The following is a 17,642-nucleotide window of genomic DNA, read 5'->3' on the forward strand; positions in this document are numbered from 1 at the left end:
TCCTGCTACTGTAAGTCAAAGTTGCTTTGTTTATTAAAAAAAACCTGAAGTTGAGGAGAGCCTTAATCAGCAAAAGAGCTGCCAGGCTTTCTGGAGAAGACAGTTAATAAGGGATTGGGCTCAGACCACGCAGGTTTGCTTTTCAGCATATGAGCACAAAACATGCACACTGTGACTGCATCCATCCCCTGCAGCCTGTCCACAAGCTCACGTGCATGCTTGTTCAGAAGCAGCCCCCTGATTGCCTTTATGTGCAAAAGAGAGGTATAATCTCATAAGTACCTTTTATTCAGGGACTATAAAAAGCTTTGTAAACACTAACTTAAATTATGTATCACCTCAGAAATAAGAATGGCTTCATCCTCAATTTAAAAAACAGCTGCCTCTAAGGGAAAGAAAAGTGAAAACTACAGCATAAGGTTAGAATTGTAAGAGAACTTTAGGGAAATAGAGCGGAATTCCATTATTTTGCAGTGATATCTGTACTGAGATGCACAGACCCCAAGAGTTAGCAACTAGAACAGTCAGATTATTTTTTCTGCGTATAGGCTGTGATGTCTGTTTGAATTGCAAGATTCTTGTGTGCTGAGCAGATCTAAGATGAAGGTAAATTGCCCTCAGTGTGCAGTTAGTCATTTCCTGTCATGCTTTCATGTTTGAATTCTAGTGTACTGGATATGACCTTTATTTCATGGGGCAAAGAGATTTTGAAACACTACTGCTGGAGTCCTGGGTTTGTGCAGTTGGATAAGCGGTTAGGCATTTATATGGCTGTGGGCCAACTTTGCTGGGTTACACGGGCATAAATCAATTCAGTCCAAAATTAAACTTTCATTGCTAGATTATAATCCTCACAACATGCTTATTCTTTGGGACTCCCTTTTTCTTTCTGTAATAGCCAGGGCATTATAAAGATCTCACTGGGTTTCTGCACTTGGAAGGTTTAGGACATCCTAGGCTCTGTGCAACAGAGTTCTGTCTTTTGAGTTTGGGGCATGGATGCATTTTCCCGTTTGATCTTTGTGGTCATATGTTTGTTTCTGGAGAATACAGACTTCATGCAGGGGCCCTGTACCTCATGCAAGGTTGTAATTGCAATGATGTGTGGTGTTATGAGGCTGTAGCACACGGAACAAGAAAACGTATGGCACAACAGGTAGGTGACATGAAGCACCTTATCTACCAATTCATAGTTTCATGTACATTTATATATACTCTCTTCATGACTTTCTTGAGGAAACCTAATCCAGTTGTGATCCCTTCCCACCAGCTTTTCTTGTCCATCACTTCATAAGGACATGGGCAAAGAAGGTTCACAGATAAATTATACCACTTCTAAGCAATGGGCATTTCACTGTCCACATTAGCTTCTGCCTAGACCTGGTGTGAAACCTGGGGCCTGGAGGCCAGCCACTGCCCATTAATTTGTTTTATATGGTTGATGACTATCTTTAGGGTTTGTTTTGTGTTCTTGCATTACTGTTTGTTGCCAGTAGGATGATGGTTAATGTACGGTCTCCTCAATATGTCTGAAAGGCATAAGCACAAGCTTATGAGCAACAAGTTCCTCGTTCTTGCCCGATTTTCAAGTTGAAAGAGGAAAACTAAGGGAATTTCTGGATTTGACATTGGCAGACTCTCATGATGTGATTTGTCAAGCACCCACTAGCTGATGGCATTTTTGCCAGGGCTGTTGAGGCTGACACACGACAGGCAGATGGGAATTATGTGTGTTCCCATGGTGGGGATGTTGTGTAAGCTGATGGTGCAGTCCAACACTGGCAGACTCTTTGCAGTGACACTGGAAGTGCTGCTGCTGGGCTGGTGTTATGCCCACTGACTGTCACAAATAAGGAAAGCCTGACGATTGTGTGCACTCCAGTGTTTTTGATGTCACTGTTACCATAATTGAATGGGAGTGTATCCTTCTCTCTTAAATGGGATGACTAATCTGCTTGAGAGGAGAAAGGAGCAGGAGTTCAGAAAGCAATTGCACACCTGTTCCTTGCTTCTTTTTAAGAATTGATACGAGCAACCATTTCCCTGGACTGTGACTCCCGCTCCTCTGATCACACCGAAGCTCCTATGATCAGTCACGCTCCCTGAAACTTGGCTCCAGCATCTTTCTTCCTATTATGGTCAACCTGGCCATGTCTGCAGCTGCTGCCCTACAGCCAGTTACGAGCTTCAGTAGCAGACTGGCTTGGTGCAAGCTATTGCTGCCAGCAGGCTCCTGCTTGGTCAGTGTTGCACATGGCAGGAGAAGGTACCTGTGATGTGGAGCTTGGGCCAGGCTGGCGCTCTGTTCTCCCAAGCCTCTTCAGAGACCAGCCAGAATCTCTTCTGGCATGTTTTTAAGCCACAGGTTTCTTAACCGTCTGGTAAAAGGAACTTCATTTGGCTGGGGAGGAGTTTCTGATGTGTTCATATCTTACGCCTCTGCTCTTGGACTTCCTCCTTCAGTTAAGTGGTCTCTTTGAATCATGACAGGTCCAAACTGCCCAAATCATTTCAATTCCTGATCTGTTGAGTGTACAGAATTTGCTTACTTTGCATACATTTTTCAATAAGATTAACAGCTGATCTCTTGAGCAAACACTGGGTTTTAATGTCAGCAGAATGACATAGGCTGCTTGTTCTGAATGTGTCTTAGCAGCTCTGCTGCTGTTTAGCTGTGCCCTCGATAGAGGGGAGTGATTTTGTTCAGAACCTGAAATAGTTAATTAACCCTTACAGGTGTTTAGTAATAAATTTTTAACTCTGAAATTGTTCCTTCCTTTCTTTCTGGGCAGAGTTTTTCATTTTATGGTTGCATAGTAGGGACTCTTAAGCTTCTTACTCTGACCCTGGTAGAATTAACTTTCCTTAAAGAAAATAAGTCTAGAGCAAGGGCTGAATTGTCTGTTGCCTTTCTCCTTGTCAGCCTGCACTCTGCTGTCCCTCTGTTGAGTTTTTGGAATGTGGCTGGACACAGTGAAGATGGGCACCCACAGGAAGCTTGGCGTTTCTCACTGCTGGTGTTCGAATAAATCCTTTCTTTCTCTTCCTCCAAACCACATATCTTCATGCTAACTGTGTGGATGCTTCAGCTCACAGCTGGATTCAGGGGACCTGCTTGGGTAGGAAGGATGTGGGGAGGAAAGGGACAGAAGAAGCTGAAAACCAAATGCAAAGCAAGGTCTTGGCCACAAGAAATTACAATTTGAATCTCAGATGGGCAAACCCGCCTGGTTTTCCACTGTAGCATGGAAAATTGGATCCCCCTGCAACTGCGGCCTCATTAAAAAGAGATTCTTTAAAGGGTAGAGAAGGAGCAAAAGTCCCAGTGTGCACAAATACTGGCTTAGAGCTTTGTCCCATTACCTTGTATGGGGATGCTGCGTTGTGAGAGCCTGACTTGTTAGCAGCAGGTTTTCCTTTCGCATAGGAAAAGTTTTGTTTTAAGTTTCCTTATCTTAGGAGAAAGAATGAGAAATTTAGTACTGGGGGAAAAAGGTCTATGAACTCATTGGTGTTATGAAACCAGAGCAGAGTTTTGGAGTTCCTTAGGACCCTGAACTTCCTGATAGCCCCCGTCCCCACTCCGCAGGCACAACAGCTCACGGCCTCAGGGTGTCGAGATTTCTTGCAGACCCAGCCATGCCTACTGGAGAGTCTGTAAGGACATCAAGGCCAAAACTATTTCCATGTGCGGATAGCTGACTCTGTGTATGGTCTCTCTAAGGTTTGTTGGCCTTCCTGAGAGACCTGGCCAAACGTTTATGGTAATTCAAAAATTTAATTTAAACTTTAAAAAATCATTGCTGCTTTCCAGATCTTTTGAGTATATCTGGTCTGGCAGAATTCAGCAGGTGCTTGGACCAGGTGTCAGTGGTCCTCTTCCTCCCAGAATCAGTGTTGCTGGTGTTACAAGAAAGCATGAAAGTGAGCCTGGCCTCCTGGAGATGGTGCCTCCTGGAGACGCATCCCATCACCTCCTCCTCTGTAGAATGCTGATATAGAAAATAAATATTAGCATACATATTGTGGCATGTCACTAATGTATAAAGTGATAAAGATGCTTCCTGTCTCTCATCCTGTGTCTCAGCCTGTTGTTTGAGGCAGAGGGCACCTCTTCTTGCACCTACCAGAGCCAGGCTTTGTCTCCAAGTGCTCTCATTGCACTTGAAACCTCACTCTTTAGCCTCTCCTCTCTGCAGGAGGCTGCTTTTGGGTAGGACTGGGCTCTGTGTGTCTGCCCTTAGCAGCACCCTCCTGGAACCCTCTTGCTGCATGCAGGCAGTGCTGCGTGCGAAGGCACCGCTCAGCTTTGGCGTGCCCACACCTCTGCCTGCACTGCTGCAACCTCATGCAGGTCCAGCACAGCGGTGGCGGCCGTGCCCTGCACCGCAGCCCTTCGCTGTTCCTTGCCTTGGAGCGGGTGTGATGTCTCAGTCACGACTGCTAACAGTGCAGTGCTTCCTGCAGGGCGCCTCTGGGCAGGCTGTGGGCTGACATCAGGTGAGATTCCCTCGGTTTAAGGGTAAGATAAGACATTTGTGGGACAGTTGTGCTTTTAACGCTTACTTGGATCTATACGCAGAACTGTCAGGAGGAGTCCATGTGATATGTTTTTGCTCTTTGGATGGAGGGCACCTTCAGAGATCTCTTCTGAGCATTAGGAAACCCTCAATTTGTCATTCTAAGACTGTATTAAAATCATGCGACAATCTAGGTCTACCTTGTGACTTGTCAGGTGCTCGAATGGTTTCTGCTACTTCTTCCTCTCAGAGTTGTGGGCATTTTCAGGAAGCTGCCCACCTTGCTGAGCAAGGGTGATTTCTGACAGCGCTTATTTCATTTGAAATGCAGGGTGTTTCCTTACAACTGTGCCAGCCACTTTGCTAAATCTGTTGCAGAGCCCGGAGCAGTCATGGGCTGCTGTGGGCAGGAGGTCGCTCTGCCCGTGCTTGGGGAAGTGACTGTGGTGCAGCTTGCTCAGCAGAGCTCAGTGTATGCACATGCGTAAGCACCGCATCCCAGCGGTGCAGGTGGGGGCTGCGTGGCCTTACACCCAGCTGATTCATTTGTCTCCTGCCTCCTCCTCTGAGGCCAACTGTAAGAACCGAATTTTCCCTACATGTTGGAGAAATGACGTTGTGCTGGTGATGGGGGAGCTGCCAGGTGAGGTCCGTGGCGAGGACTCTGCTCCTCGCCGTGCCAGAGCCCCCCGGAGCAGCCCTTCATCCTTGAGATTTCCGAGCTGTCCGTGGGGAGGCTCAGGCTGGAAGGCAGCTCGGAGGCGAGATCTGAGGGCAGGAAGTGACTCAGTGGTGCTGCGAGCAGGCGGGCGAAGGCTTGACGCAACACCGCTCCGAAGGGTGCTCCGAGCAGGCTGGGTCCGGCTGGGTTACCCTGATGAAACACTCGGCACCTTTCTGGCATGCTGCCTCCAGCCTCTCACCCGAAAGCAGGATCTCCTGTAACAGCAGATGGGGGATGTTGTTCTCGCTGCGCCAGGTGTGCAGCCGCGCTCATGGGTTTGGGAGCAGAGCAAGAGGGTACAGGCAGAGGTAGCAGCGTGTGGAAGTGCGGAGAGACCTGTGCAGCACCCCGGGGAGCTGGCCCCCGCTGCCCCCCCGGACAGCCTGGGCTGGCCGTGCCAGCCCCTGGCTGGGGTGCACAGTGACCCTGGGCGGATCCGCAGAAGCGGTGTCGGGAATTGTGGACTGAAAACGTTCCCAGCCTAACGGAGGGGCTGGAGCTGCTCCTCAGAGCAAGCAGCTGGTTTCCCTTTTAGGGTCGGTGGCAGGCAGAAACAATTTCACGCAGATTCCAGGACCCATAATGGTTCTGGAAAGCCAACAGGAACAAAAAGCGTTCTTCTCCTCTTCTGACCTTGGAGCGCGTTGAGGACCGTCTTCCAAAGCCTTGTCCCTGGATGGTTTCATCCCTACGTGGGGAATGCTCGCCTGTCCCAGCGAGGCTGTGCTCTCTCTTCTGCGTGCCTGTTCAGGTGTGAACTACAACTGCACAAGGTGTGCTCAGAGCAGACCAGGGAAGATGAGAATAGGCAGGAACCTGACAGACTGTCAAAGGCAGGTCTGTTCTTGTGTCCCGGAAAGATTAAGTGTTTCCCTAGGAATAGCCTTATGGGTTGCTCTAGGATCACTTCGTGGAGCAGCTGGTTGTGACCTGACAACAAACAACAAACTGGTGTGAAGTTACACAGGGTCGTAGGTTCACCACATACATGGGACCTCTCGCTGAAGGAGTTCATTGTAGCAGGAATCATCTCAAAAGGCTGGTTAAACTCTTAAGGGATTGCATGCAGCAGAAGCCTGGCCCTGGACAGTCTGTACTGTCTCCTTTGCATAATAGGTCCCCAGTTTATGGACACTAAAATTAATGTAATAATCTCCTGGGGCTGTTGCTAAGCCATCTGCTGTGTTGCTGTGGACAATGACACCGGGGTGGTGTTAGGTGCATGTTACTCTCTAATTAGAAAGTGGACTCTGCTGTGTGTCCTTGACAAATTGCTGACCTTTCTCATACGTGAAGCTATTCTGAGCTCTGTTCCAGACTGATCACATTTGCATCCCGGAGCACTTTAAATGTTGTTTGTGAGAGGAGCTCTTGTTCCCAAGGCTGTTTGTTCATGGGCACAGGAGAGGAACTGAACTTCCTTTCCTCCATGAGCACAACTATATCTGTCAACGGGAAAGGGTAGGCAGCTGGCAGGCATATATCTGTTGTTTATTTTTGCCCTCAGACAGCTAGCGTGACAGCTGAGAGAATACCCTACATCCAGCTCCACCGTCCTCTGCGTACAAGGGACCTGCTTCAGTAGACTTTGTCCCTCAGGGACCACAGCCATCTGGTAATGGGCAAGCAAACATTTTGCAACTGGAATCCCGTCATTTTAGGGCAACACCTTGGTTAGCATCTGAGGGTGTTACTTACATCAGCCTAGCACACAGCTAATGTTTACAGGGTGGTGCGGACTGCGAAGTATGAGCACATGCTAATTAGCACGCATAGTGACTGCCTATATTGTGCCTTCTAAATCTGAGCCTCAGTTAAAGGGGTTTTTTTTAATGCATTTTAAAACTCCACCTCTTTTCATTATGAATGCAGACGATTTCCAGGTTCCTCATTAAAATCACAGTAAGAATTGTGGGCTTTTGTGCTATTTTTTTTACTTTATTTCTTTTGTCCCACCTTCCTCTTCTCCATGAAGTTGGTCTCTGGCAGTGCCATGTCCTTAGGGGTGAAGATGCAGAATTTGCTTTGGCGTTGCATAGGGCTTTGACACCCCTCCCCAGCACTGCATGTGAGACCGGAACAAAGAGAGCAAACAGCTTATCTAATACAAATAACCCTGAGCAAACTTCCTGGGCCTGTTCTTTCTTCTGTGGAAAAGGCAGTGCAGAGTCTGATCCCGTACGGTCTCGGCCACGTGATGCTCTTGGGACTTGCTCTGCTGGCAGTCCGTGCATCTGCCAGCCCGCTCGGACCCTGCAGTCTGGAGAGCAGGAGCTTGGCTCACACAGCGTGCAACAGACATAGGTAGACTTTGGGGAGAAACTACTCAAAGTGGAGGCAAGCACGGCATGCTGCTTTAGGGTCTTCCTCAGTATATCATCTTCAGAGGGTTTACATGGTTTTCACTTCCTCTTCTGTGGTTGGTCTGTGTTGCACACCCTGCAATGAAAGCAGCGCTGCAGGGCACCCACCAGCGCTGCCTGCGGTCTTGCCGGTGAGCACCGGCTGAGGGCTTCAGCCCGCAGAAGGCTAGCTGGGGGTCCTGGTGGGCTCAGGAGTGCCAGCTGCCCTCAGTGGTGGAGGAGAGGAGGACTGGCACTGCCAGGGGCCTGGGTGACAAACAGCATTTGGGATTGAAATGTTCCTGACCTGTGACCTTTTTTTTTAATCCCTGTTTTGATCATGGTGATAGCTCAGCTGCCCCAGGGGAGCAGGGGTCCCCGAGCTGTACTTGCTGTAGCTCTCCTGTGGTTTGCTGGCTGGCACTGGGTCCCGAGGGTGCTTGTGGGGCCGGGGGACGGCGCGTGCTTGGGGCAGCAGCACCTGCCTCGTCACGGTGGTTTGTGGTTCAGGGGTGCGAGAGCCCCAGCAGTCCTTGGTGGGTTTATCCTGCCCACCTCCTACCCCTGCAGCACAGGGAAATGCTGTCCCTTGTTTTGATTTTGGGGACCAGGGCTCCCGGAGGGACAGTGTCAGGGTCAGGTGCAGCAGTGCTCAGGAGGCTGAATCCATGTCACCGGTAAAACCCAAGGTAAAACCATTCAAGTTGGTTTTCCTTCCCTCGCATTTTCTGCTGTCCTCTGACCTCGTATTGGAGGACCACAGAGATAAAGCGCAGCCCATTGAGCAAGCATGGCAGCTCCCTGCTCTGGCGGTACCATGGCTCCCAGGGTAGGAGTGCTCATTAGCGGCCCTTTTATTACAGACACACCTTGGAAAGTTCCCTTCAACAGCGCTGGGAGGAGGAGGGTAATTAATTTGATTTTCATTCTTTGCCAGAGAGAAAGGTCCCATGTGGCTTCAGGGAGCGAAGGCAAGTGGGGCGGCAGAGGAGGAGCAGTGAGTGAGAAGCAGCCAGGAGCCATGCGGGGCGCTGGGGAGTGTGGGAGCTGCTGCCCACAGCAGGCAGGGTGAGCACCCACCTCATGGGGTGCCCCAGAGGGAGGGGGTGCCGGGGGGCCAGCCCAGGTGGGGGCACAGCTGGGGCAGCAGCTCCAGTTCGGCACCCTGGCACCCATCCGGCTCCCCTGTGCAAACCACCCCAAGCTGCCCTGTCTCCAGTAACAGACTGGAAATTGCCTGGCCTGGGCTGCCTCGTTCCACAGGCAGCGAGTCTGGGGCTGCCAGTTGGGGCGCTTGAGGACGGGCTCGGCGGAGCGGTGGCCCCAATCCCGCAACTGCTCGCAGGGGCATGCTGTGGAGCTGCTCCCGCAGCCGCAGCCACGCGCAGCAGCCTGCCACGCTGGAGGGCACGGAGCGGTCAGCGGAGCAGGCAACGGCCGGGGCAGCAGCTGGGCAACGAGAGCGTCTGAAAAGGGACTTTGTTCCCTCTCTGTTGGTCACGTAGCCATGTGGGAACACTAGATTTATTCACCGGCAGTCCTATCGGCACATACCAGGCTTGACAACAGCTGGGAGCTGTGTGGCTTGACCAAGAATAGCCCTGGGGAGCTTACTGCCGTGAGTCAGAGCTGTCTGGATCAGCTCCTGCCCTGGAGGCTGCCACTGCAGCCGGGGAACCCATGAGGAGGGAGGCGCAGGGGCTGGCGGTGAGCTCCCTGCCCCATTAAATGCTAAAGTGTAGATTGAGCCAGAATAGCTCATTCTGAAGTGGGTGGGTTCATGAAGAAAACTGCAGTGTGCGGCACTCTGCAGCTGACTGCTCAGATGTAATTCCATGGGCTTGTCTACACTTGATAGCAACCTGTATTAAAGAAGGGTGTGATTTTGCAAGTGGAAAACTCCATATTTAGGAATATTTAGGAAGGTTTAACCACGTTAAACCAAACAGAAGGAAGATACTCTTGTTCTGGAGTTAGTGCTCCAAAGAAATCAAAATACTTCCACAAACATCTTTCTTGTCTGAGAGGGAGACGAGAGGCAACGAGAGATGTCTGATCTACTGTGTGCAAAACCCCAACACCTCTGTTGCTTGTAAAACACCCAACCTCCCCAACACCTTCTCCCTGAAGAGTGTTTGTAGTTGGAGCAACATGTGCAAAATGGTTTGCTGGGATGTGGCTTCATAGCTGGGCACAGCGTGAGGTGCCTGATTTCTGCTTCCCTGTGGAGCAGCTGCTTTAACATTCTGGAGAAGGTCCAGAATTTGAAATGCTGACAGCCCCATCAGGCAGAGCATCAACTCACAGGCCTTCAGGAGGAATCTTGCTGTTGGTCCAGGGCCATGCTGGTGGCTGAGCGTGGGTCTCTGAAGGGCTGCTTGGTAGACAGATCGGCCTCAAGGTGGCTGGCTCTCTGATGTGACAGTGGATGTGCACCCACACAGTGTGTGGATGGTCCTGTTGTCAGTGCCAAATCAAAACTTTTCATGCAAAAAAATTGTCTCTTTTGGTCGTCATTTACACTTTACTTCCCAGCAAGGAGGCAGACAGTGAGAAGCTCAACTGCACGCTTACATGTCTAGGTTTCTCTGAGTGGTGCCTAAGTGCTCCAACTGTTGAACTTGAGTATAAACCTGAAGCAAGGTTCATCCCAGGCCCTGAATATGTGCAGGCTTTTTTGGAAGTGCGTACAGCCACAGAGCAGGTACAGCAGCTCAGGTCTGTGTCCTGTCCTGATAGCGGCTGTTGTTGGCTCAGTGCAGGATTCGTGGTCCTTGCCCTCCGGACATGACAGGGCTGTGCAGGGACATCTCAGGCAGTGTAAGCTGATACTGACCCAGCATCTCCACTGATCTCTTAGCAGGTGAAGGAGGCCCTCAGACTGGCACCATGACAGAGTGCTTTGACTGCGACAACTGCAAGGAGTCCTTGTATGGGCGCAAGTACATCCAGATGGACAATGGCCCGTACTGCATCCCCTGCTACGATGCCCACTTTGCCAACACCTGTGATGAATGCAAAGAGCTGATCGGCCACGACTGCAGAGTGAGTATGGGACCCCACGGCTGGGCAGGGCAGTTCCCTGGGGCCATCGGTCCCCTCCTCATCTCGGCTGTCCTCCCCAGGAGCTGTACTACGAGGATCGCCATTACCACGAGCACTGCTTTCGTTGCTTCCGCTGTGACCGTTCTCTGGCCGACGAGCCATTCACCTGCCAAGGCGAGGAGCTGCTGTGCAATGACTGCTACTGCAGCGAGTTCTCCTCCAAATGCGTTGCCTGCGAGAAGACAGTCATGCCAGGTAGGAGCGGGCAGACTTGAGTACTGCAGTTTGTTCCTGATCCCAGCAGCATCAGCTGGGGCTGCAGGGTCCAACACTAGGGCAGCAAGGAAGAGAGCTGAATTTCTCCTCTCCTGCCCCACTGTCACTGCATAGAGTGGGCCGGGCACTTTGCTTGTCTGGCAAGAGGGCAGGATCCCGAGCTGTGTGATCACAGCAGCCCTGTCTGTTCCCCTTTTTCACGGGGAAGTGAGCTGGGGAGGAGATAACAAAGGGTTTCCTGGGCATTTTCTGATGTGTGCTGACAAAAAGAGAAGGAATGACTGAAGGTGTGTGAGCGTCTCTGGAGACAGCCTGAGGCAAAGGAGTGTCTTTGCTTGGCCATTCTGGCACCATCTTCAGATGTAGGTTACAACAGGCATCCCTGCCGCGGCCTGTGTGCCGGTGCTGGGGGCATGTTCCCGCAGCCCTTCCCTTGTGGCTGTGGGGTGGGCCTGGGGCCTCCTGTTCCCAGCTGCCTGTGGTCCTGCGCTGCTGGGAGAGGGCAGGCACAGAGCCAGGTGTGCAGGACTGTTTATCCTGCGTAGCCTCCCATGTCCCCTATGTGTGCATGTGCTGCTCCGTCCTGTCACTGTGAACTGCTCTCTCTGCAGGATCCCGTAAGCTAGAGTACAACGGACAAACCTGGCATGAACATTGCTTCATATGCAGCAGCTGCCAGCAGCCCATCGGGTCACGATCCTTCATCCCAGACAAGAAGGATTATTACTGTGTCCCCTGTTATGAGAGCAAGTTCGCTCCTCGCTGCACTCGTTGCAAAAAGGTGTGTCTGGCCTGACAGCCCAAAGCCCCTGAGTTCTCTGATCCAGGGGCACATTCCCCACCCCTGTCTGAGCCCCACCAGGGAAGGGTTCAGGTGCCAGCACCCTGGCTGGCTGCTGGTTCTGCACTGCGGCCCGTTTCCCCATGCCCGTGTGTCACCAGTGTGCGCTCTCTTCCTGCAGACCCTGACCAAGGGAGGAGTGACTTACCGGGATGAGCCGTGGCACAAGGAGTGTTTTGTCTGCACAGGCTGCAAGACCCCCTTGGCTGGCCAGCAGTTCACCTCCCAGGATGACAACCCGTACTGCATCAAGTGCTTTGGGAACCTCTATGCCAAGAAGTGCAGTGCCTGCACAAAGCCCATCACAGGTGAGCAGAACGGCCCTGGTTACAGGGCACTTCTGCAGAGCAGGGTATGACCTACCTGCCCTGTTTCCAGACATGCGGTGACTTCTCTGGGTGAAGCTGCCCTCTCGAGTGCACGTGTGACTCAGGCCCATAGGATGCTCATACACGTCTCCACCATGCAGTCTTGCTCAAGTGTCTCCAGGCACTTCAGGCCTCCCGGGGACAAATGCTGGGGAGTGCACAGTGTCCTCAGGCATGTCCCCCACAGAAACAACTGCAGCCGCTTTCCGAGGAACCCCATGAGAGAGGATCTCTTTGTTGCAGTGGTCCTAGGGCTGCTTGTGTCCCTTCATCTGCATCTTTCAAAGCAGTGAACTGTGCCCTTTGGGAGGAATTCCCTCTGTCCAGAGGTAAAGGCTCCCAAAATGACCCCTCACAGTGTGATCTCATGTCTCTAGCTTACCTTGTTTGAGGCTGGTTGCCACGTCCTGTGGAAAGATTGCTCACAGACAGGGAAAGCCAGAGACTTCCAGCCATAGCTGGAGCAGGAACTGCTGCAGGGGAGTCTGGACCTGTCGCACCTGCCTAAGACAGGGGAAGCAGAGGGTCGTCTTCTGCAGAAACCTCTGAGAGGGTCTGGCCTCCTTCCTGTCCTCCCCCACTTGACCTTTCCCTTTGCAGCTTGTGTCTTGTGCTGCTGGGAAGGCAGGCAAAGCCATGAATCAGCTGGTGACTCAAAGGATGACTCTGGCTAAGGACAGGGCAGCTCCCGGGCACCCCGCTTCCTGTCTGGTCCTTATCAGTTTGTCGCAGTCCCGGGGAGAAGGGGGTCACAGCCCGCAAGTCCACCCACTGCCGGCAGAGGAAGGAAGCTGCCCGGGGAGCCTCTGCAGGAGCCCGGGTCTGGGCTTGGTGGCAGGAGGGATCTTCCCAGGATTTCACTAGCACTGTCCTTGGAAGGAGCTGCTCCAGGCAGTGCTGCCAGTAGCTCCTGACAGCCCCTCGTTTGCTGTGGTGGTGCAGCTCTGCTCCCTGCTCCTCTCTGGGGAGAAAATGGTGATTCTGGTCCGAGGATCTCAACCCTGCAAAATCTGGTGTGAAATCATTTTGGTCCTCTTCCTCCGCCAAGAGTGGAGATTTGTATTTCACATGTATTTGGTACTGGGGGGTGTTTGGGTGCCACAGTGCAGCACTGCGTGTGAAGACCTGACTCGGAGATGAACAGGCCGACTCGGTCTGTGCAGGACGTTCATCCCAGTTTCCCCAGGGGTTCTAACACTGCACTCTGTCCCTTCCGTAGGCTTTGGCGGTGGTAAATATGTCTCCTTTGAGGACCGTCACTGGCACCATAATTGCTTTAACTGTGCCCGCTGCAACACCTCGCTGGTTGGGAAAGGCTTCATCCCTGACAACGATGAGATCCTGTGCCGCGACTGCAGCAGCGACCTATGAGCCTCCGAGGACACCGTGGGGCAGGGGCATTCTCTATTCTTCAGGGTCTTTGTGCCAGATACCCCAACACCATTTCAGGGGCAGGGCACAAGGCACAGGAGATGGGGCTGACCCCGAACCGTGGTGTGTTCAGGGGGTTCCTGTGCCTCTCCCTGAAGGCTAGAGTACGCTACGCTATGGCTCTGTGCAGAGTCAGAGCTAAATAAAGTTGAAAAAGGAGCTTCAAGGCCCCCCATTATTTACTCTTTCCTTTTGCTTCTTGTCTGACCAGGCACGAGCTGAGCCCAGGGCCCCAGCTGAGCAAAGGGCAGCAGCAGCAGCCTCAGCGTTGGGCTGCTGGATCTGCACGCTGGCAGCATGTATTTGCTCCCCCTGGCACAGTGCTGACTTTCCTCTTTTCCCCATGTGCTTCCCTTGCTCTGTGTGATACAAGGCAGCAGCTCCTGGTCCATGTGGCTTGGCCGTGCTGGCCTGTGTAGCGGATGGCTTTGCAGCACAGCCTTTCTGTACGTGCGGCTGGCCTGCAGCAACCCGGGCATGAAGGGCGTGCTCTGCCCCATTTGGGAGGTTTGGAGACACCAGGCTGGAGTGTGGCCTGGAGAAAAGCATGTGTCCTGCCAGATGGGATCCACCTCTGGATTTCTGTAGCCACCTCACCGTTTGCGGGCCAGACCCTTTGCTCTGCACATCTCCGTGGAGATGCTGTCACTCAGACATGGATGAGGAGCTCAAATTGCTCACAGGTACGGGGCGTTCTGCTCCCACCACCTCCCTGCCCCCTTCCCACCCATCTGTGCTGTGATGTCCCACAGCTGCCTCTGCAGTGTCTGAGCTGGAGATGGTGGGTCTTGGCCCGCTGATGGTCCCCCCGAGACGTGCCTGGCTGAGCCCCAGAGAAGGGCGTGCTGAAGGCTGGGAGTACCTGCTCCATCCCTCTCATGGGCAGCGGTGGGATGGGGACTGCCTTACTGAGCCCAGCCACCAGCGGCACCAGTAACACTGAAGACCTTCTGTTCATTCGGGGAGGAGAGCATTGCCCACAGGCTGTGGCTGCACTCGCTGGCTGGTGGGAGCGCTGGAGGGGAGGGTCTGTGGGAGCGCAGGGCTCCAGCACGGAGGTCGGCCGAGGGGGCAGTCGGGGTGTCCACAGCCTGCTCCTGCCAGGGCTGAGTGTCCCCCCCCCAGCGGCGGGCAGAGAGCGGCAGCTCCCCCAGCCATGCTCATCCCTTGCTGTGTCCCAAATGAGAAGCAAAGCAAAGGTGGCACCTGGGCTGCCCTGAGGAGGGGCTTTGCATCTCCCAAGTCCCTGTGTTGACCCTAACTGTGCAAAATAGGACATCCTGAGCCATTCCAGACTTGCACGAGGGCTTGAGCCATCCTTGCCCAATGGCTGAGCTGGCCCTGGGCCCCACTAAGGCCCCTCTGCAGTGGGATGCTCATGCCTGCCTTGTCTCTACATCCCTTTTGCTTCTGTCTTGCTGGGGCACTTAGCTGACCCTGCTTTCTTGCTTAGACAGCCATGTGCTTTTCTGAAAGCATCTTCTTGTGGGTTTTTTTTTCCTTTTGTATTCTTTTGTCATGAATATCTGTCATTTTGTAACCAACTGCAGGATGAAGGGGCTAGCCCCCCTCCACCCCCAGGCTTCACTTAGGAACAGAAAATGTTATGCATGTTGAAGTGTTATTAACTCTGTATTCACATCCTTGTTGAACCCTTGTTTGAAAGCTTTGATGCAGGCAAATCAGAGTTTGTGTGTTTGCTATTCTGAGGAGCTTGGAGCAGTCTCTAGAAGGAAGTGTCCTAAACCTCAGCCTCCTGTGTATTTCCTACAGCTTTATATAATAAACCGGTTTAGTGATGCTTGCTCTCATGTGTTTCTTGAACAGCAGGCACATGGCAGAGCACGGTCTGAGCAGTGTTGCAGCTCTGTGCTCAGCTTTGTCCTTGCCCCCAACCCCATACTGGGTATGGCCGATCCCCCCAGTGCTCATGCTTCCCCCTCCCCGAACCACAGGCCCAGCATCAGCTGTACCAGTCCTGTGGGTTATGGTGGAGGAACGGCAGCTCCCTCCTCCTGCTGTGGGGCAGCAGTGGCTTCCTGGTGCCGGGGCTGCCTGTCTGTCTGTGCCTGCTGTGTGTCTGGGCAGGCTGTTCTGCAGGACGGGCCCGAGCAGGACTCAGCTGGTGCTGGTGCTGCATGGGCACGATGCCTCCGGGCTGGGTGTCGAGTCGGGCTCAGCAGCAGCCAGGATGCTGCACTGCTGCGGGAGCTGGTCTGGATCGCTGTGATACCGAATCGTAGCCCGCTGTGCAGGAAAGCTTCCTTCCCCCTGTGATATGTACTCCCCGGTCTGCACACGTAGGCTCTCGGGAGGAGGTTTGGTGGGGAAGTTGCTGTAGTCTCCAGTTGGGGTAACAGTGGTCTCCTGGCAGCCTTCCCCGAAGCGGTGCATGCTCATTACTCACTTTTATCAACCGGGGAGCCATTTATTCCCCTAACATCTGAAACTATTTTCCACAGATTCCTTTACATTTACTAACAGCTGCCACGACTTCCTCTGGGCTCGCCTGCCCCAGCCGCCAGCACCCTGCTCCGTTCCCCCTGCACGGTGGCTTGGCTTCTGCGGGTGCTGCTCCGGCAGCACGACAGGCACAGCCCATGGGGCCATGTGGGACCACGGCGGGGCTCTGTGCGTGCACATTCTCGGCTCCTTCAAAGGCTCCTTCTCCAGTGGCTAACGGGGTTTTTCAAGTAAGATTTTTGTTGCTGTTGCTGCCCTGTGACCTGTGCCGGGCTCTGGTTTTGCTGCTGCTCAGCCTCAAAGGGTGAGCGAGCAGCTCCAGCCCTGGAGGTTTCCAGCTGAGCCTGTCCTCCACAGGAGCACCACAAACCCTTGTTTCTGCAGCGCTGTTTCCAGGGATTAACCACAAAAGGTTTCTGTACAAAGGGCCCCCGGGCTCCTCTTTCAGTCAGCCTCAAGAGCCTCACGTTTTCAGCCAAAAAAGGAAATGACCCAGCTGCACGTAGCACTGGAACATCTGGATTTTATCCCTGTCATGAATGGGTCATGGCTGTGCACGGCCCAGTGCCTGATTTACGGGAGGGGGAGGGTGATGTCATGCACAAACATCCCCCAAGACTCCCAGAGTGCAGGTCTAAAACAGTCGTGAAAATATTATTAAGCACAGGCGAACAGTGCAGGGGGGAGGGCAGGGCCAGGGCTGCTGCGCGGGGTGAGGTGGGAGAAGGGAAACTCACTGGGAGTCCAGGGCAGCACTGGGGGTGTAGAAAGAGGCCCCGGCAGTAACCAAACGTGGCCGAGCTGTGCTCCCCTGCACCGCCAGCACGGGATTGGGGACTGCATCTACAGCCCCGATGGGCAGAGCCAGGTCCAAGCCACTGCCCGCACTGGCCCCAGTGAGGTGTCCCAAAAGGGCTGCTTGCTCTGGGCCAGGGCACATGTCGGGGTGAGAGCAGAGCCCTGCCATGGGCTGGCTGGTGCAGCCACAGGGCTTGGACGTGGACAGGGACATGATGCTCCCCGGTGCCTGGAAGCAGCCTTGTGTCACAGCCCAAGGCACCCGAAGCAGCTTAGCACAACGGTGACGATGGCTGCTCGCTGCTGGCTGTGCAGTGGTGCTCGCGCTGGGCACGTGCCGGCTGTGTGCTTCCTCCCCTGGAGATGGGCACGGCTGCTCTGGGCTCAGGCTCGCTGCAGGCAGCGGTTTCGCTTCCCAGAGGCTTGTTCTCTTTCCAGCCAGAGTTTCCTCCGGAGAAGAGCTGAGCCACCAGCGTGTCGGGTACAGTCTGCACGGCAGCGACATGTGCTGGTGTCCCAGAGCTGACGGGAGCTGCATGGCTGGGAAGCGAGCTCTGCCTGCTCCTGCCTGCGGTTGGGCAGGAGGGAAGGACTAATTTCAGCTCCCAGCCGGCGTTTGCCCCTTTTCCAGCTGTAGCTGCACACAGGTTCAGACAGCGTGTCAGATTACTGTGCCGGTAATGCCTTGTCTGAGCTCCCCAAACCAAGCACGGACCTGCCTTAGCTGCTCCTGCGTCCCTCCAGGTGACCGGTCAGGAGGCTGCGCTGGTGCTGGGTGAAGCCAGAGGCTTGGGCTTGACCCCACAATGGTAACAGGCAGGTCTCCAGGGCAAT

At 53.5% G+C, this 17,642-nt stretch overlaps 1 protein-coding gene across 5 annotated transcripts in view; it reads left to right on the forward strand.

The window, feature by feature from the left end:
* FHL3 (four and a half LIM domains 3) overlaps window positions 1–15,346 on the forward strand; it is a 31,633-nt gene extending 16,287 nt beyond the window's left edge. For 3 of the 5 annotated variants that reach the window (XM_030038571.2, XM_030038569.2, XM_030038568.2), the window contains exons 2-6: window positions 10,450–10,631; window positions 10,712–10,886; window positions 11,519–11,688; window positions 11,870–12,056; window positions 13,336–15,346. In XM_030038571.2, coding sequence (XP_029894431.1) covers window positions 10,476–10,631; window positions 10,712–10,886; window positions 11,519–11,688; window positions 11,870–12,056; window positions 13,336–13,487 — 840 coding nt within the window. In that variant the 5' untranslated portion in view covers window positions 10,450–10,475 and the 3' untranslated portion in view covers window positions 13,488–15,346. Of the gene's footprint in view, window positions 1–10,446; window positions 10,632–10,711; window positions 10,887–11,518; window positions 11,689–11,869; window positions 12,057–13,335 lie in introns of all 5 variants that reach the window. The other 2 variants (XM_030038572.2, XM_030038567.2) reach the window with 1 other exon arrangement.
* The last annotated feature ends 2,296 nt before the right edge of the window (window positions 15,347–17,642 follow it).

The sequence above is a fragment of the Aquila chrysaetos genome, chromosome 16, assembly GCF_900496995.4.
Source record: "Aquila chrysaetos chrysaetos chromosome 16, bAquChr1.4, whole genome shotgun sequence".
NCBI classification, from domain to species: domain Eukaryota; kingdom Metazoa; phylum Chordata; class Aves; order Accipitriformes; family Accipitridae; genus Aquila; species Aquila chrysaetos.